This window comes from Nerophis lumbriciformis, linkage group LG33, assembly GCF_033978685.3.
Source record: "Nerophis lumbriciformis linkage group LG33, RoL_Nlum_v2.1, whole genome shotgun sequence".
Taxonomy (NCBI): Eukaryota; Metazoa; Chordata; class Actinopteri; order Syngnathiformes; family Syngnathidae; genus Nerophis; species Nerophis lumbriciformis.
In genome coordinates this window covers 12,163,201-12,185,000 of record NC_084580.2, presented here as the reverse complement: position 1 = coordinate 12,185,000, position 21,800 = coordinate 12,163,201, and the positions used below count along the sequence as shown (strand labels likewise).

The 21,800-nt window shown below is 39.2% G+C and overlaps 1 protein-coding gene across 3 annotated transcripts in view; it reads right to left on the bottom strand.

The window, feature by feature from the left end:
- Positions 1 to 21,800, bottom strand: part of ptch1 (patched 1) — a 159,338-nt gene that overhangs the window by 36,974 nt on the left and 100,564 nt on the right. For all 3 annotated transcript variants that reach the window (XM_061928961.1, XM_061928959.1, XM_061928962.1), the window contains exons 13-15: positions 11,646 to 11,764; positions 7,968 to 8,559; positions 2,453 to 2,762 (exon numbers count right to left, since the gene is read on the bottom strand). In XM_061928961.1, the coding sequence (XP_061784945.1) occupies positions 2,453 to 2,762; positions 7,968 to 8,559; positions 11,646 to 11,764 (1,021 nt within the window). The remainder of the gene's footprint in view (positions 1 to 2,452; positions 2,763 to 7,967; positions 8,560 to 11,645; positions 11,765 to 21,800) is intronic.

Genomic DNA, 21,800 nt, shown 5'->3' with positions numbered 1-21,800 from the left:
CTGAGGGACACTGTCAAAAGCACTAAACTGAATTGTGCTATATTGTTATTTCAACGTGCTGTACAAAAGGCACCAACATGGAATGAGTGGGGCCCAGTTGTGTGAAAGTAACTGTGTACAATGCACACATCTTCCATTATAGCTCTGATTCAGCAATTTCGGAGGATTTCAATGTGGAAGAAGCTCACAATTGAAATCCCACCAGGCATACCCCTTCTTGCCTTTGATTGTAGAAAGTTTTATTGATGCCATAATGACTAAAATGGTAAAAAAATGCATTCCTGCATCTGCATCTTCATCCATATCCTCCATCGTCATTATTGTTAAATCTACAAATAATGCATGAATTCAATTTACTGAATAGTCTCCAAAATTCACTGGTCTACAAGCAAACAGGCTCTCAGTTAAAATCCATCTCTGCATGCGCTTTAAAATTTTGGTTGTGCTACCCATCAGCCATAATAATGATGGCTGAGTAGTTTGCTCCTTACCGCTATTGCAACATTGGTTCTTTGGCCATAATGTTGTGCAATATACAGTACTGCATTATAAATGATAACATGAGAACTATGTTTCCTTTACACTTTCTTACTGACCCCAAATCGTCAAGTTCAAAAATGAAGGGCATTATCTATTAAAGATTAGCGTGTATTAAAAACTTGATAGTGCACGCACAGCTAATCTACTACACTTGTGCGCAGATTGTTGCTTCTCTTGAAAGCGCAAAATAGCGAGCGCTATCCATTTAGTGTGTTTGTATATGCAGAATATATGCAAATGATCAGAACACACAAAATACTTGAAAGAGGAGCTGCAAATGTATTAATTTAGCACTCGCAATGTGATTCATCACGCCTATGGTTTGCGGCTGCTGTTTTTGCGTCAAAATTAGGGCTGCAGCTATCGATTATATTAGTAATACATTGATTAGTTTGTTCATCTAATCAAGTAATCAGATAGAAAACACTTTGTAGCCGCAATGTGTATTTTAGGATTTTTCTGCTTCCATAATCTTCATTGATGCATACTGTATAAACTATATTGAAATTGCACTTTTAAGATGTGTGCAGTATAATAAAAAATGAATAAATAAATAAATCTCTACTGTTGACCGCCACACAAATCACAATAGGCCTGATCTACTAAGATACAAATACCTCGCGCTAAACAGCGAGTGCAAACTATATAATCGTGTGTGCTATTAGTGGGTTTGCAGCGTGTGTTCTACAAAGACTGCATATACATATGATTACAAGTGCAAAAGTGGTTTAGACCACCGCCCAATTTAAATTATTATATTGCGTGTACGACCGGTATTATGTGCCCATGGAAATTTAAGCACGTTGTGGTGGTGTTGGACCATCACAACATCGCAGCGCTTTCATCAAGAAAATGCATATTGCAGGATGTTATCTCCAATATGAAAAAACAAACACTATTAAAAAACAGACACCAAAACGCATCAAGACAATGTTTTTTAATCAGCTCTTTAAGTCATATATAAAATTAATAAAGGATATTGCTCTCAAGTATTTTAGTTTATGACAGTCCAAATATGTTGACACACACACGTAGGACGACGGATTTTCTGACAGGCATTTGTGTGTGACTGTGTCAGTTTGTGAGTAACTTTTCGAACGTGCCAAATATAGACAAAACTACGCACGCAGAACATTTTTAGCATTGATAAATCACATTGAGTTTGCTGAATCATTATATTTGCATTTATTCTTCCTCCTGGAGCCTATCTCAGCTACAATCGGGTGGAAGGCGGGGTACACCCTGGACAAGTCACCACCTCATCGCAGGGCCAACACAGATAGACAGACAACATTCACACATGAGGGCCAATTTAGTGTTGCCAATCAACCTATTCCCAGGTGCATGTCTTTGGAGGTGGGAGGAAGCCGGAGAACCCACGCAGTCATGGGGGCAACATGCAAATCAAACACAGAAAAACCCCGGGATTGAACCCAGGACCTTCTTATTGTGAGGCACATGAACAAACCCCTGTTCACCGTGCTGCCCCAAATGAATACATCTCCTATACAAAACGTTCCTGCAACATTACATTTTCTTGCGTCTGGATCATTCCAGTGCACCATCAGTTAATGCTGGCTTCCAGCGGGCAATTTTCTATATTGCGCAGAAAAGGTGATGCAGAATATGCTGCAAGATGATGTCATGAATGACATGGTGACAGCCGGTTTCCACGTAAAGACCTCATATAAACAGGGCGGTCTGTACCACTGTTGTACTATAAATTGTACACGCAGTCTTAGTATTACTATTAATTCACATTTTGGAAATAACAGCATTTCTCCAATTCTCACCTGCTTCCAATGAACACTGCATAATTTTTGTAGTTTGTGTAAATAAACAACCGAATGCCTACTGTACCTGTCTGTACTACTACAGTATTTAAGATAGTAAGTTTTGTATATTTCCGTACCTTGCAGCCAGTCCCTGAAGTAGTGAAGCCACATGGGGGGCAGCTGCCCGTTGTCCTCCTTGAGCACATAGCGGACAGTGCCGAACCTGTGGTGCAGCTGGTGCAGCAGAGGCTGGTTCTGAGCGTAATCGGCCCGCTGCGTCACCACGTACATGTTGTAGAAGGAGAAGAACTTGAACTGGGTGCCGATAAAATCGTATTCGCTGGTTTCTCGCGGCACAATGTCCGTCAGCTCCAGGCCGTCCCTCACTTGGGTGGTCCCGTACAGACTGACTCCCAGCAAGCAGAGGAAAAGCGCGATCACCACCATCTGCAAAGAGGAGGGAATGCAAGTGTTAAAAGATGTCAAGTTTTACAGTAAATCATGTTTGATCTACTAAATGCAAAAACTTAAACCTCAACACAAAATCAAGTAGGTTGAAATCTAGTAGATAACAGACTTCCACCAAGGCCAAACAATTCTTAATTTAAAGGGGCTGTTTGCAACTCGCTCAAAGTGAAACCAATTGTTATTTTTTTGAAGGTTTATATTTTTCCAAACTACTAATTATAGAGTAAAAATTGCTCGTTGGTCCAAGAAATGTACCTGGTGTGCAGGCTTGTCACTCACCGCTGCCTAATTCAAAATACACGCAAGGAAGGCGGTAAGGCTGCAGCTATCGATTATTTTAGTAACGAAGTTCATCGATTAGTTTGTACAATTAATCGAGTACCGTATTTTTCGGACTATAAGTCGCAGTTTTTTTCATAGTTTGGCCGGGCTCCTGTGCGACTTATATGTTTTTTTTCTTCTTTATTATGCATTTTCGGCAGGTGCGACTTATACTCCGGTGCGACTTATACTCCGAAAAATACGGTAATTAGGTAAACACACTTTATAGCCTCAATGCGTATTTTAGGGAAAATGGTATAAATCACTAGAGATGTCCGATAATGGCTTTTTTGCCGATATCCGATATTCCGATATTGTCCAACTCTTAATTACCGATTCCGATATCAACCGATACCGATATATACAGTCGTGGAATTAACACATTATTATGCCTAATTTTGTTGTGATGCCCCGCCGGATGCATTAAACAATGTAACAAGGTTTTCCAAAATAAATCAACTCAAGTTATGGAAAAAAATGCCAACATGGCACTGCCATATTTATCATTGAAGTCACAAAGTGCATTATTTTTTTTAACATGCCTCAAAACAGCAGCTTGGAATTTAGAATCCCTGAGAGAGCATGAGGAGGTTGAGGTGGGCAGGGTTGGGGGGGTGGGGTTGAGGTGAGGGCGGGGGTGGGATTGGGGATTATATTGTAGCGTCCCGGAAGTGTTAGTGCTGCAAGGGGTTCTGGGTATTTGTTCTGTTGTGTTTATGTTGTGTTATGGTGCGGATGTTCTCCCGAAATGTGTTTGTCATTCTTGTTTGGTGTGGGTTCACAGTGTGGCGCATATTTGTAACAGTGTTAAAGTTGTTTGTACGGCCACCCTCAGTGTGACCTGTATGGCTGTTGACCAAGAATGCCTTGCATTCACATATGTGTGTGAAAAGCCGTAGATATTATGTGACTGGGCCGGCACGCAAAAGCAGTGTCTTCAAGGTTTATTGGCGCTATGTACTTCTCCCTACGTCCGTGTACACAGCGGCGTTTTAAAAAGTCATACATTTTACTTTTTGAAACAGATACCGATAATTTTGAAACCGATACCGATAATTTCCGATATTACATTTTAAAGCATTTATCGGCCGATAATATCGGACTGCCGATATTATCGGACATCCCTATAAATCACATTTTTGATTGCCATAATCTTCACAATTTTTTGTAATAAATGCTCATCATCAACAGTAAAATTGTGTGCATTGATTAAAAAAACAACAACAACACTACGCTGTTGGCCGCTACACCCACACACCATCACCAATTTTTATTAGTTACACTCATATGATTAAATGAAGCAACACATTCTAATTGTAATTGTTTTTCTAATCAATTTAATCGATTAATCCTTGCAGCCGTAGAGCGTGTGCACATACACAAAAGCAGTAACTAATACTTTGCAGTCATGTTACGACAGAATATACATTCAATGACAGCTAACGCTAGCTCGCCAAAACGCTGTTATCAGCTAACATTACAGTAAGCTAATGCGCGTTACATACATGCATAGTTTACGTCATTACATACTAAAAGTCATAAGAGGGCGGAATATAATGCTTACAAGTTAGCGCCCTATAGGCACCTGTATATAGGTTGCAAACAGCTCCTTTAACAACAACAAAAAGTAGACGGCAGTCATGCTCATTACAAAGTGGACCCTAAGTAGCTCTTACCCCCGATGCAAGTGGACAGCAATGGCCAAAAGTTTAAACAAAATTACTCGATTTGCACCTTTGGAAGGTGCTGTTTGCAACTTCCTCACAGCAACATTTCAAAGCATAAAATCTAACAAAAACTCGCTCAAAGTGATATGTTACCATCAGTGGTTTAACAAATCAGATTTGTTTGACAATTAGCTATATTTTTCACAATTACAAAGTTGATGTAACATTTTTTACGAGCCAGAATAAAATGATCGGTGTTTACTCACCCGGTCTTGTCAACACGTACGTGCACGGAGCACAGGCACATATTCAAAAGAACAATTTGCAGTCATGTTGTTGGGATAGAACAGGGGTTGGGAACCTTTTTGGCTGAGAGAGCCATGAAAGCCAAATATTGTATTTCCGTGAGAGCCATATAATATTTTTTAACACCGAATACAACTAGATGCGTGCATTTTTAAGTAAGACCAACATTTTTTGTGTATAATAAGTCTCTTATTCTTTTTAATAACATTGTTATTCTGAAGCTAACCAATAATAAATAAAATACTTCTTACCATTAATGCGACTTCTTGAACAGGTGCGGTAGAAAACGGATGGATGGATTAAAATGCATGAGAATGTTTTATATTTTGAACGTTATTTTGAACGCTGTGATTACCAGCTGAATTATTAATTACTTATCGTGTTAAGCAATGTCAGCTAAGATTTATCTGAGAGCCAGATGCAGTCATCAAAAGAGCCACATCTGGCTCTAGAGCCATAGGTTCCCTACCCCTGGGATAGAATATACACGGTGATTCAAAATAGAATACGCCAAAATTAACACTCGATATTTCAAAAACGAAAAACAATAGAAAACCTAGCTTGAACATATGTGTTGTTCATAACTTTGAGTATTTATTTCATGCTTTACAAGTCCTCAATATGGCCACCGCCGGCAGCACGGACAACATCAAGGCGATATGAGAATTCCTCCCAAACGCGCCCCAGGATTTGTTAATGAGTCGCCATTTTGAGTGTAAATAAACACGTGGTCCTCCTACAATTGAACGGCGCCGAAAGCGCAACCGTGAAATTGTAACATAATAAAACTTGGATAACTCCTGTATCAAATGACAATCCATTCAGTCCATTAAAATGCTTTAGAACTGAATAAATACGTGATGATTTTAGCCTATGCTTTTTTAATCACCCCGTACATTCAATGGCAATCCAAATTGCTATTATTAGCTAACAACACCTAAAGCAAATGAGCGTGCATGTGTTACATACGTACGTAATTACGTCATTACGTACGAGAAGCACCGCACTAAAAGAACACCTCCAGGCAACTACAACCCTAGAACTAAGACTAACACCCTCCCCCCCACCACATCCCACCTCCCCGGATTGTAAATAATCAAATGTATATACTTGTTCTTATGCTTTCTGAGCTCACTATGTTCACTGCTCGCTGTACATATCCTACCAAGTCAGACCTACACGGTTTCAATGTCCAGTTCTCAGATGATATAATTGTTGATGACTGAAGTGCTGATATCAACCAAACCTAACCCCCCCGCCCCAACCCCCTCCACATCCCACCCCCGGATTGTAAATAATGTAAATAATTCAATGTATATACTCTGATGATTAACTTGTGTGATGACTGTATTATGCTGATAGTATATATTTGCATCATGAATTGATTAACGTGGACCCTGACTTAAACACGTTGAAAAACTTATTCGGGTGTTACCATTTAGTGGTCAATTGTACGGAATATGTACTGTACTGTGCAATCTACTAATAAAAGTCTCAATCAATCAATCAAAAAGCCGTAAGAGGGCGGGTTATACTGTGTGAAGTTGGAAAGTTGGCGCCCTCTAGGCCAGTGATTTTCAACCACTGTGCCGCGGCACACTAGTGTGCCCTGAGATATTGTCTGGTGTGCCGTGGGAAATTATGCCACTTCACCTAATTGGTCCAAAAAATATTTTTTGCAAAGCAATAATCATAATAATGTGCCGTTGTCTAGTGCCAGCGCTGTGTAGAGCTTGGCAATCCCAATATGCAGAGCACAGCGGGAGACAGTGTGCAGGTAAAAAGGTATGTAACGCTTAAACCAAAAATTAATACAAAAGGCAAGTCCTGCTAGGAAAAAGCACTGAAGCATAGGGATGGCTATGTAAAACAAAAGTAAAACTGAACTGGCTACAAAGTCAGCAAAAACAGAATGCTGGACGACAACAAAAACTTACAGCGCGTGGAGCAAAGACGGCGTCCACAAAGCACATCCGTACATCACATGACAATCAACAATGTCCCCACAAAGAAGGATAACGTACGCACAACTTAAATAGTCTTGATTGCGAAAACAAAGCAGGTGCGGGCAGTAGCACTCAAATGAAGGCGTGACGCTGCTATAGGAGAACACCAACAAAACAGGAAAGGCCACCAAAATAACAGCGCAAGACAGGAACTAAAGCACTACACAGGAAACAACAACAAACTGGGGGAGTTGAATTGTTTAACCTTTTCTGCTGATGGTGTGCCTTCCGTATTTTTTTAATGAAAAAAAATGTGCCTTGGCTCAAAAAAGGTTGAAAAACACTGCTCTAGGCATCTGAGTAAATGTTGCAAACAGCCCCTTTTAACTGGTGTGAATTTTACCAGGACACCCAAACAAGAGAAAACACAACACATTTCCCGGGAAAAGACCTTATATCCTTTGCAAGTTGCAACATCAACTTTTGGTTTTATCTCCTTATAAAGTGGGTTTATATAATCTTGTTTACAAAGCCTGTGATCATCTGACCATGTGTTGCCAGATTTCTGTAATAATCACGGATCAAAGAGCGCAGATGTAATAAACTGGAATGTTCCTTTTAGCCGCTTGGCAGCCACGCCAGGGTTGCGATTTAAGGCAATCAGAGCGGCGCATGAAGTAATTTGCTAAACTGGAGAAATATCTGACAGGGTGATGAAAAGACAAAGGAAAGATTCTGTAATGATGTCAAGTACAGGCCACCAGATGATTTCGGTTGTGTGAGTGTTTTGAGAGGGCTGGCCACCCACTAGACTGAGGTCAGGCTGTGTGTGCATGTGTGTGTGTGTGTGTGTGTGATTCAGATAGGACATGACGAGGGCCTCCCCTCCAGATTTTGGAGCTCTGGTGACTCACTCCTACTCACAGAAGCCACACACTGCTCACCTTAGTGGTGGACTGCAGAAGGAACGGAGCGTAGTGCTTCTCGGCAAAAGACGCCAGAGTCCAGCGGGTGCAGGGAGGCTCCATGCATCTTATGCCCAGCGGGACCTCCCCGTATTGAGACAGCAGGTCCCGTGTAGAGCTGTTATTCTCTGGGATCTGGCTACTTCCCGCAGCAGACTCCTGTTGTACAGTGCCGGGATGATGATGATGACGTGATGCAACGTGACTCCGCCTCCCGCTATTATTATTGTTGTTGTTGTGGCTGTAATAGTCACTATGAGGGTTGCTCCTGTTATGAGGCGTGTTGATGGGCTGCACGGAGATTTGCGATCTGGGCTCGGCGGTGGTGTAAAAAGCCTGCGTGCGCGGGTCATACTCGGTCCTGAGCTGCACGGTGGACTGCATGGTGATCTGGGTCTGCTGGGCGAAGCCGTGGCTGCTGTAGGAAGGCGGCGGGCTGCTGTAGCCGGGGGGAGGTGTACAGTATGAAGGCGGGCCCGTGCAGTAGGATGGCGGTGGACTGTAGTGACTCCCGTCGGATCCACTCAGGTACGCCTGAGGCTCGATCTGGATCACGCGGTTGGCGCACGGGCTGAAGGAAGAAAGACATGATTGTAATGCACTCTTTGGCAACATGTGTTCCAAGAGCTGTATCAGCCTCAACCTGGCGGTTACGTAAGGTAAGGCAAATCCTTGTGGAGTCACCTTAAGGATGGGTACAGAATTCGGTACTTTTATAGGCAACACCCGAATTCCGTCAGTACCATAGTCCACAGGCTATCGATTCACGTAAAATCAAAAGTGCCTTATCTTAATACTTTTGTTGCTCATGGTGTCACGTTTGGTTGTTGATTAAACACCAGCTCAAACACTTGGGGAGGAAACAAGTAGGGATGTCCGATAATGGCTTTTTGCCGATATCCGATATTCCGAACTTTTTAATTACCGATACCGATATCAACCGATACCGATATCAACCGATATATACAGTCGTGGAATTAACACATTATTATGCCTAATTTGGACAACCAGGTATGGTGAAGATAAGGTACTTTAAAAAAAAAATTAATAAAATAAAATAAAATAAATAAATGAAAAACATTTTCTTGAATAAAAAAGAAAGTAAAACAATATAAAAACAGTTACATTGAAACTAGTAATTAATAAAAATTAGTAAAATTAACTGTTGAAGGCATGCCGATATTATCGGACATCTCTAGAAACAAGCATTTAGGCAGCACTCTGAGCGGACTCAGCCAAACTGCCTCGAGGTAATGTTACAATTTTCTATGCCAACAAAGCAAGTATGCTTCATAGAAAAAAAGTCAAGCGCAAAGTAAGGCTACACTTTTCCAAAATGCCTTAGCTTGATGCTAATTTGCATTGGATTTTCATAATCATGTTACTTTTTATCATTAGTGGGGTTTTTTTGTAATGAAAATACAACTAAGATGCAGGTTACAATCAAATAGCTGATGTGTAATAAGTACAATACTGACGGTTTAAACACTTTGAAGGGTGCAACATTAAAACTAGACAGGCATTTAGCTTTAATGGCAAGGACTAATTAATTCTTAGCTAGGCAACACACCCTAGCCAAGGGGTCACCAACCTTTTTGAAACCAAGAGCTACTTCTAGGGTACTGATTAATGCGGAAGGCGGGGTACACCCTGGACAAGTCGCCACCTCATTGCAGGGGCTACCAGTTTGATACACACTTAAATAAATTGCCAGAAATAGCCAATTTGCTCAATTTACCTTTAACTCTATGTTATTATTAATAATTAATGATATTTATCTTTGTGGAAACACTGATCTTAAGGATTTCTCACAATAAATATATATAGAAACAGATAAATATCAATATGCAACACTTTATTTTTATATTTTCTCTTAGTGCACATTTTTCAAATTGAACATTTTCAAATGATCACTTCTAAGACAGTCTTGTGAAATCACAATATCCCATTTTAACTAGCTAGCCACTAACATTTTTTAACAAATCATGAATTACTTTGCACCATGTTTGTACAAATAATAACTCATGTAAAATACAAAAGTCAACTCCCAAATTTGTAAATAAATCATGTCACACTTTGAACTGGACACCAAATCTGTTATCTGTTTCTTTATCAGTTAGTGAAGACCAAGTCTTTAAAATATTTTCTTGGATTTTCAAATTCTATTTGAGTTTTGTCTCTTTTAGAATTAAAAATGTCCAGCAAAGCGAGACCAGCTTGCTAGTAAATAAATACAATTAAAAAAATAGAGGCAGCTCACTGGTAAGTGCTGCTATTTGAGCTATTTTTAGAACAGGCCAGCGAGCGACTCATCTGGTCCTTACGGGGTACCTGGTGCCCGCAGGCACCGCGTTGGTGACCCCTGCCCTAGCCTATACACTAGTGCCATCTAATGTCTTGGAAATGCAACTGCATTTAAAGTCTACTCTAATACTTGCAAATGAGATTCAGAAATGTATACAAAAACAAGACATTTACAACTGAACAGCACAGTTATCATGATCAGCTCACTTTTTAAATATTACATGAAATAATTAGATTTCATTATTAAACAATTAACATTTATGAACACACAAAAGTACTGAAAATTGGTTCCGTAGAGTACCAGTATTGATTACCAGGTACCGTATAGGTTTAAATATTATCACTATCACTGTCTGTGTAGGCTTAAGACCCACGATTTTGATTCAGCTTTTATTTAATATTTATTAATTTCATTGAAGTCAGTCATACTTTTTATTCTTATTATTTAGGCTGGACTACATTTGAATATATGTATTTATTAAATATTTACACTACATTCATTTTCATCTTCATGCTATTTGTTACTCATATTTTATCCTTTATTCTTAATCATACTTTTTACTATTTGTACACGGTTTATTATTTTTACTTTCCAGTATTCCTCAGCGGGAGCCATCTGCATCAGGGATTTTATCAGCCGTGGCTGTGAGGGCGTTTGTGTCAGCATCCTGGTGGTCTTGATCTGGTGACCTCCTGGTGCAGACGACTCCTGTGATAGTGTTTCTTCCCCTGCCCCCTCTATACTCAGCCATGCATTCATGTGTGCGTGTGTTTATGTGTATGTAACTGACGATGGGAGGAGTGTTGTTTTGTTTAACCGTATTAATAATACTTGCATTGGTGAACTTATTTTTACACTAGAATATAAAAATGTTGTTTGACGTATTCTGAAGGGTAAAAATTGCTTAGAAGGTGTTAGTTTCCCAGAATAAACGTGTTCCACTGTATTATCTTGAATTGATAACAACTTATTTTAAAAATCCTTGAAACGGCTCTTGTGTTGGCTCTTATTAGCATGAGCAGGTGTACCTAATGTTGTGTTCCGGAAAGGGTATTCAACTGAGCGTGAGTGTGCACATCTGTGTGACTGCTGTGCCCAAAAAGCATGCCCTGACTGGCAGCAGACTGGCAATTTCGTTCTTATCTGTACTGTAAAGTTCAAATTTGAATGACAATAAAAAGGAAGTCTAAGTCTAAGTCTTTCACAACAAAGACCCAGGCAGACAAATAAGCGGCCAAACCCAAAGAGTAGGAGACAACTTGAGAAGTAAATAGGGCAAAGACATAGCCGTGTCTATCAAGCATACTCATTATCAGCTCACGGAGGGACTGTTGTGTTGTGTGCATCCATACCTGTAGAAGCAACAGAAAATGTCGAAGCGTCTGTCTTCTCGTCGGTAAAGATCCATGCTGAGGATGGCGGGAAAGATGAGCAGGACCATGGCGAAGTTAAACACTACAACCACTGCAGCCTGCCAAAATACACGGTTGGTGATTAATATTTATTAATCACCAATGATTATACATTTAATACATTTACATACAGTTATGCAGTGCTAAAAAATACATGTTAATTAAATCAATAATAAACAACAATAATATATATGTTTTTACACTGCAAAAACTGAAATCTAAGGAAGATGAAATATCTCAAATAAGGGTGATATTTGCTTATTTTCTGTCTGATAAGATAATTCTTCTCACTAAGCAGATTTTATGTTAGAGTGTTTTACTTGTTTTAAGGGTTGTGGTCCTAAATTATCTCAGTAAGATATTACAGCTTGTTGCTGAGATTTTATGACCTATATTGAGTAAAACATGCTTGAAACTAGAATATCAAGTATAAAACTACTTTTTTAAAGTAATAATTTCTTACTTCAAGCGTGAAAAAAAAAGCATGACGCCGAGCGCATATCATTATGTCAAGATAATGACACTAGCATCTACTTAATTTAAAAATATTTTTCAACATATTGAGCAAAAAGGTATTTTTTTTCTACCAAGAAAAGTGCACTTGTTATTAGTGAGAATATACTTATTTTAAGGTATTTTTGGGTTCATTGAGGTTAGCTAATTTTACTCATTTTGGAAAGTCTTGACAAGCCGAATTTTCTTGTTTTATTGACAGATAATTTTTCTTAGTTCAAATAAAATACCCCTAATTTTTGTATTTTTTTTCTTGTTTTTGAGCACTGACTTTTTGTAGTGTAGGTGTTAGACTTAAAGGGGAACTGCAATTTTTGGGAATTTTGCCAATTGTTCACAATCTTTATGAAAGACATGACGACGGATGGATTTTTTCTTGCAGTTCATAATGTAACTAAATAAAAGTCCGCTTACAGCAAAGCCAATGGGAAGTCCTTTATTCCGCCCATAAAATCCAATGAATAACCATCCAAAAAGCGCCAACACGTCGCCGCTATAAATAGTTTGTCTGTGTTAACGCTTATAATAACAATAACACTGATACTTGGTTAATATTCAAATCACGAAATGTAAATAGAGTATTGTTGGCGCTTTTTGAATGGTTATTTATTGGATTTTATGGCCAGAATTCCATTTACCATTGGTTCCGCTCTAAGTGGACTTTTATTTACGTTTATGTAATATTTAGAATGCATTGAAAAAAAAAATACATCCGTCGTCATGTCTTCCACAATGATTGTGAACAATTCCAAAATTCCAAAAAAGGTGCAGTTCCCCTGTAAGGCAATATTTGATTTATATAACATACAGCAAAATAACAAAACAAGAATTTACTCCAAATCATATCTTTTCATCATCATGATTTGTACAGTAAGAGATTTACATTGTTTAGTTCCACTATCAGGTTTGTTCTATAAACTAACACTGATTGAAATGCTTATTTCCACTGTTCTGAATCTCAATGTATTAAAGATCTCAGTTCCTTTTAAATTATAATTACTTTCTCTTTTTACTAATCTAGATTTTATTTTATGTGAGGGGAATTATATTTATATAGCACTTTTTTCTCTAGACACTTAAAGCATTTTACATAGTGAAAACCATTATCTATCACTAGTAGCATGTGGGTAAAATGTCTTGCTCAAGCACACAACGGCAGTGACTAGAACGGCGGAAGCGGGAATCGAACCTGGAATACTTAAGTTGCTGGCACGGCCGCTCTACCAACCGAGCCACACCGCCCACGCTTTGTACATGATTTTTAAGATATTACACTCTATCAATTCATTACATTTTAATACGTTTAACTGTTTGCTCTCTAGCTAGGAAATTATTTAATTTACAATTTCTACTTCGTGGAAATTAATTCACCGAGGTTATGTCTGGAACCAATTAACAGCGATAAACGAGGGATAACTATACATTTATTGTTGGCTCTGCTCAACACATCTGTATCTTTAATTGTCATAAAGTGATCAGTTTACGCTAGTCAAAGATCCTCTATGTGGCAGGAGAGCTCTGCTGTTATTACTGCAAAAAACCTTGAGTCGGACAAAAAACATCACCTTTTGGACCTCAGGGACCAACTTTTCCACTACAAAAGGGCCCCATTCAAATACTAACAATAAATTAGTAATCTTACTCTTGATTTTAGTCATATTCAATAATTATATCTAACCTACTTACAGTTTAACAGTATATACCTTGTCAAATGATATGAAGGCATGTGTTAATCACAAAGATTATTATCAAGGCTTAGGTCAGGCTGATTACAAAAATAAATGATAATTAAAGCTGCAAGCAGCGATGGACGGGACCCACTTTGACGGCACATAAAATCCAAACCGGAGCAGTAATTAAAACTCTTTGGTCAACTTTTAATCAGAAGGGTTCATTCTCTCTCCTGTGCTAGTTTGATTCCGACACGACAAACGCGCTCAGAGGAGATAATGTTTGAAAAAAGGTGACCGGTTTTTACAAAACTTTAGTTTTGAAGGGGGAATTGCAAACTTCTTGTTGATTTTTGCTGGGGATTGTCAATATATGAAATGTAGGTCTAAGTGAGACCTACATAGAGGTTGTCTCTAAGACATTCCTACTGGAAGTTACAGGCAGTTTTGTCTTGAGTTTTCTTCCTAGGAGCAGTTGTGTCTGTGTTTTCTTCCTAGGGGGCGTTAGAGCGCAATTTTGAGTTTTGGGATTGGGTTCTTTTATTAGATCGCAATTTTTGCCAGTCCTGATGTGTGTGTCCAGTTTGGTGAGTTTTGAAGCATGTTAAGGGGGTCAAGTTACAGCTCAAAGAGGCAAAAGTGACTGTTTTAGTAAACTTTTGTTTTGAAGGGGGAATTGCCAACTTCCCGTAGATTTTTGCTGAAAGATGTCAATATATGAAATCTAGGTCTAAGTCAGACCTACATAGAGGTTTTTGTTTCATGTCTCTACGACATTCCTACCGGAAGTTACAAGCAGTTTTGTCTGTGTTTTTTCCTAGGGGGCGCTAGAGCGCAATTTTGAGTTTTAGGGTTTGGTTTTTTGATAAGTTCGCAATTTTAGCTAGTCCTGATGTGTGTGTCAAATATGGTGAGTTTTGAAGCATGTTAAGGGGGTCAAATTACAGCTCAAAGAGGCGGCGGAATAATAATAATAATAAAACCTTACAATAACAATAGGGTCCTCTGTCCCAAAGGGACATTGCGGTCCCTAATGATAATACATTTACATACAGTAAAGCAGTGCTAAAAAATTAATTTGAATTAAATCACCGCTTTAGTCGTAATTTTTGCACTTAAGAAACTTCTCTATGACTTGAGCTCCAGACTTCTTTCATTTGTTTGCTATTGTCATTACTGCCACAAGTGGTGAAAAAGTGTATTACAACTGAGTACCGCTGGGGGCGGCCCATACGGACCCCAGCTGAGAAACAGATATTTTGCCCTACGGTTAAGAAACGCTGCTCAATATGACAGGACAGTGCAGTTGTACATTTTCTTATGCCCTGTGAGTGTGGTCTTCAGTTAAAGTTAAGTTACCACTAGGTGTGGTGAAATTACCCTCTGCATTTGACCCATCCCCTTGTTCCACCCACTGGGAGGTGAGGGGAGCAGTGAGCAGCAGCGGTGGCTGCGCTCGGGAATCATTTTGGTGATTTAACCCCCAATCCCAAACCTTGATGCTGAGTGCCAAGCAGGAAGGTAATGGGTCCCATTTTTATAGTCTTTGGTATGACTCGGCCGGGGTTTGAAGTCACAACCTACAGATCTCAGGGCGGACACACTAACCACAAGGCCACTGAGCAGGGTAAAGGTCTACAGCCCAAACTGAATTGAGACTCAAACACAATTGAAACAGAAGATTGATATATTTTACAGTCTTAAAACAAGAATGACAACGTTCTTTTAAGATGAAAGGCTGAAAAGCAGAAGTACGCGTGTAGTACAAGAAGGTTCAGTGTTGTGGTGCAAGTTTTTGAAGGTAGTGTACTGGAGCAGAGAATGATGGGAGAGGAGGAACGGGGTGGGATTAAATTGGGGCCCTGCCCGGTGCATAATCCGGGACTTGCATAGTTGCCAGACCGCTACACACAGATATGCACAACACAAATATATAGACACTGAGTGTACACCATGTAGTTGTGTGTGTGTGTGTGTGTGTGTGTGATTGTGTGTGCGTGAGCGAGGAAGACCACCAAAGTAGACAGAGAAAGTGCTCCTTGGTGCCTGAGGTGATGAGCAGAGAACACACAGTAAAAATATGCACATACACACACATATATCTGTTAGCTTGGCTACAGTTTTAAAACTGGCCCTCAACACACACACTTCCTGACTCACTTACACACACATCTGTGCCCCCCCCTCATTCCTCAGATTGCTATGTAGTCAGCGAGGAATAATGTGAGAGACAACAAGAGACGGCGTGCAAAAACAATTCATTCTCAATTGGCCCACTAACGTCCAGACTGATCCCCTACTACTCCCAACACACACACACACACACACACACACACACACACACACACACACACACACACACACACACACACACACACACACACACACACACACACACACACACACACACACACACACACACACACATCTTCTGACCGCTCACTGACCTCCAAGCGGGAAGATTTACCATCACATCTGTCTTCCACGCATTAATGTGTGTGTTCCTGTGTGTGTTTTTGTGTTGCTATCTGAACAGAATTCCCTGCCTGTTTTGAGCGACTAGGGGGGAAGCTAAAGAGGAGGAGACGACTGCACATGAACAGGAAGTGCTACTTAAGTGATACAAAATATGTAAGTATTGGGGCATGAGGCCACACAGAAGGTGGAGCTGCTATAACAGCCTATGAGAAGACTTTCTACAAGGTTTTGGAGTTATATCAGTGGTGCATTTTTTCATCCAGCATAGCAAATGTCAGGTCAAGTTCTTACACACCAAACTCATCCAGGACAGAGGAGTGCCTTGTCTAAACTGTTTTCACAAGCATAGGATAGTCTAAAAATAAATAAATGAATAAACAGAGCAGTTCAAATATAGACACAGTGAATAAAGGAATGCATGCTGTTTGTGTTCTATACTGTATGTACTGATTGTGCTTGTACGACTACCGTATTTTTCGGACTATAAGTCGCAGTTTTTTTCATAGTTTGGCCGGGGGTGCGACTTATACTCAGGAGCGACTTATGTGTGAAATTATTAACACATTATGTGGGCTATACCGAGGATGTCGTTGTGGCTTGTGCAGCCCTTTGAGACACTTGTGATTTAGGGCTATATAAATAAACATTGATTGATTGATTGATTGATTACCGTTAAAAATCAAATAATATTATTTAGCTCATTCACGTAAGAGACTAGACGTATAAGATTTCATGGGATTTAGCGATTAGGAGTGACAGATTGTTTGGTAAACGTATAGCATGTTCTATATGTTATAGTTATTTGAATGACTCTTACCATAATATGTTACGTTAACATACCAGGCACGTTCTCAGTTGGTTATTTATGCCTCATATAACGTACACTTATTCAGCCTGTTGTTCACTATTCTTTATTTATTTTAAATTGCCTTTCAAATGTCTATTCTTGGTGTTGGGTTTTATCAAATAAATGTCCCCAAAACATGCGACTTATACTCCAGTGCGACTTATATAGGTTTTTTTCCTTCTTTATTATGCATTTTCGGCCGGTGCGACTTATACTCCGGAGCGACTTATACTCCGAAAACTACGGTAAACCTTACGACTTAGCAACTAAAAATCAGTTCATATAATTGTCCTTTTGCATTCTTATACTACACTCAAGTTTCAATCACATGTATAACTAGATGAGGCAATTCCTGAAGGAATTGCGTGTGAATGCTCCAATGCTGATGTTGAACTGAAATCCTGGATTTTTTATTTTTTTTACAATTTTTAAAGTAGAGCACACAATTCCCAAACAGGGTGAATATTTTGAAGTTGGAACCGTTTGAATCAGATAAAAAATGTGGGAGTTGTGGAACTTTGAAGAATGTCCCATTGAAATTTCCCAAAAAATTGGGGAATTTTAGGAAAAGCGGGAATTTTTATTAAAATGGTAATAAAAACTTGAATGGCCTGAATGAGTTGAAATGGTTGGTGTTGGAATTTTTCAAATCGGTCGAGAAATGTTGAAGTACCGTATTTTTCGGAGTATAAGTCGCACCGGAGTATAAGTCGCACCTGCCGAAAATGCATAATAAAGGAAAAAAACATACCGTATTTTTCGGACTATAAGTTGACGTTTTTTTCGTAGTTTGGCCGTGGGTGCGACTTATACTCCGGAGCGACTTATGTGTGAAATTATTAAAACATTATTGTAAAATATCAAATAATATTATTTATCTCATTCGTGTGAGCGACGAAGAAAATGTCCGCAATCGTCACACACACGTGAGCAATCGCCACTCACACGCCAACCAATAAAAATTCGGCGGGGGCGAGTCATGGCAGAAGTGCATTGTGGGCCATGATATGGTAACTGCTATATGCTATACGCTACTGCCGGAGCTATTAAAATGGATCACATTAACAATCGCGGTAACTTAAAAAACTGAGAAGGACTGAACTAAAATGGCACTGGAAAGGAAATCATATACTGCAGATTACAAGCTGGACGTAGTGAAATATGCTGCAGAGAACAGCAATCGAGCAGCAGAAAAAAAGGACGCTAGCGGCGCATACCACAGGCGACACAGAGGAAAAAGATTTAATCGGATTTAGCAATCGGGAGTGACAGATTGTTTGGTAAACGTATAGCATGTTCTATATGTTATAGTTATTTCAATGACTCTTGCCATGATGTGTTGCGTTAACATACCAGGTACGTTCTCAGTTGGTTATTTATGCGTCATATAACGTACACTTATTCAGCCTGTTGTTCACTATTCTTTATTTATTTTAAATTGCCTTTCAAATGTCTATTCTTGGTGTTGGATTTTATCAAATAAATGTCCCCAAAAAATGCGACTTATACTCCAGTGCGACATATATATGTTTTTTTCCTTCTTTATTGTGTATTTTTGGCCGGTGGGACGTATACTCCGGAGCCACTTATAGTCCGAAAAATACGGTATATAAGTCGCACTGGAGTATAAGTTGCATTTTTGGGGGAAATTTATTTGATAAAACCCAACACCAAGAATAGACATTTGAAAGGCAATTTAAAATAAATAAAGAATAGTGAACAACAGGCTGAATAAGTGTACGTTATATGAGGCATAAATAACCAACTGAGAACGTGCCTGGTATGTTAACGTAACATAGTATGGTAAGAGTCATTCAAATAACTATAACATATAGAACATGCTATACGTTTACCAAACAATCTGTCACTCCTAATCGCTAAATCCAATGAAATCCTATACGTCTAGTCTTTTACGTTAATGAGCTAAATAATATTATTCGATATTTTACGGTAATGTGTTAATAATTTCACACATAAGTCGCTCCTGAGTATAAGTCTCACCCCCAGGTAAACTATGAAAAAAACTGCGACATATAGCCCGAAAAATACGGTAGTAACATTTTTGAATAGCGAAATGGTATTAAGGAATTCCTGGAATTGTGGGAAAACCGGGGAATTTTTCCAGTTCGAAAACCAACTTCGTTTTTATCCTGAGTAAGAGGAATGTTTGGACGGTGGAACGGTTGAAGTGGGTTGAAAAATGTGGAAGGACTAGTCGCCAGCAAAAAGGGTCAAAAAAAGGGTTTGAAAAAAACGGGAATTCTGTGAATTCCTGGAATTTTTTTTTTTTTACTTGGCAAAATAATAGTTTGAATGTCTAGGATGAGTGGAATATGTTGAAGGTGGAATGGTTTTAATCGGTTGAAAAATGTGGAAATGGTGGAAGTTTGAAAAATAGCCAATTTATTTTGAATGGGAAAAATGTCCCGGAAAACCTGGAATTCTGGGAAATCTGGGAATTTGTCAAGGGAAAGCTCGCGATTCCTGAATAGGCTGAACAGTTTGAAGTTGGAACGGTTTGAATCGGGTGAAAAATGTGGAGAAGAAGAAGTTGAAGAAGTTTATTTATAGTTTATAGTAGATTAATTTTGGTGTAGAAAACCATATGTGTGAATGCTTTGGAGCATTCACACAATTATTACACATTGTAACTTTTGGCATATGAAAAATATGTCATTGTACTCCACATCTGTTTAACACCATGTTAGCGTACACAGTATCTCATGCAAGTAAGTATAACCCGTATATTTCAGCAACCGTTTTTTTTTGAGACATCATATCTTTTCAATATACAATGGGATCAGATCGAGAGCCGATATTTGCCTTTTTGAACTAATCAGCTGATGAGCTGCCGAGCCCAGGCATTCTTTACTGCAGCTATGTCCCAGTGTTTACATGGCTAAAAATTGTACTCACGTGAAAGATTCCTTCAAAAGGGATGCATGCTCAGGGAGACACAAGTACATTTTTATATTCCTTGTTACACACATGCAGGAGTTGCATGGATTCCAGGATGGTGCATGTCGTGCAGGAACACCAACCACACGCAGCAACAAACCTGTTGTCTATTCACAGCGCCAAGACGCTTCTGAAATACTAATCCTTACCACCATGGCGGAAAATAAACTAAAGTTTCTTCCAAGCAGAACTAGAGGAAAAGGAATAGCTAAGCATGCTACACACACAGAGCAGGACGACACAAGAAAATAACCGCTAAAGCTTCAATGTAATGTACTAGGAGGATCTATCTATGTCAATAGTATTTATACCTATTATAGTATCAGCATGTAAATTATACTAAAATAATTAGATCAATATTTTTCTTTTTCTTATTACTGTATTTTTTGGGTTGTTTTTGTTATTGTTGACAAACTGAGGGAGTACGTCTCTGGATACAGGAAGGCTTTGAGAGAAAAACTCAAATGATTTAAATGGGAGCTAATAGTAGGTTTTGCTTTTGTTTAGTTATTGTGTTAAATAAATTGTATATAGTGTGCAATACCACACATTTACAACAATTCTACATCTAATATTCAGACCTGCTCAGTTGTTATGGGAAGACCGAGTCATACCAAAGACTATAAAAATGGACCCATTGCCTCCCTGTACTCAGCATCAAGGGTTGGAATTGGGGGTTAAATCACCAAATTATCCACGAGCGCGGCCACCGCTGCTGCTCACTGCTCCCCTCACCTCCCAGGGGGTGAACATGGGGATGGGTCAAATGCTGAGGATAATTTCACCACACCTGGTGTGTGTGTGACTATCGTTGGGACTTTAACTTTTTAATAAGATAAACTTTGTACAAATGTTTACTTAAGTTACTTGTTATAAAACATTTTCAGTTCTATAATCTATTGCCAAAGTATCTGATCAGGACTCAAAAACCAGATCGGAGCTGAGGCAAAAAAATTGATCGGGATCTGTGGCCTAAAATGCTGATTGGGACATCCCTGACAGAAAGTAAGAGTGGATATACTTAAGATTAGTCAGTGTACACCAGGGGTGCTCATTACGTCGATCGCGAGCTACCGGTCGATCGCGGAGGGTGTGTCAGTCGATCGCCAGCCAGGCATTAAAAAAATAGTCCTAAAAATGAGCGATCATAAATCTTCACTATGACGTCACTTTCGTCACTTGATTGACATTCACGGCACCCGAGGGTCTTCTGAGATGACGCTGGCTGCTGCCAGCTCATTAAAATTACCGACAGAAAGGCGAGAAACACTTTATTTCAACAGACTCTGGCGCCGTACCTGTCGTCAAAACTCCAAAGACCGACTGCACAGTTGCACAATAAAAGCGCTGCTTTATCCTGCCTGCGCTAACAAAATAAGAGTCTCAGAAAGCTGGCGTGCACAAGCTAGCAAGCTACGGAGTTTGCCGACAATGTATTTCTTGTAAAGTGTATACAAAGGAGTATGGAAGCTGGACAAATAAGATGCCAAAAACCAACCACTTTCATGTGGTATTGGACAGAAAAGAGGACTTTTTTTCTCCTCCATTCGAAAATGCGGACGTTATCATCACCACTGTCTGATTCCAATCAATACAAGTCATCAGAATCAGGTAATACACCAACTTATA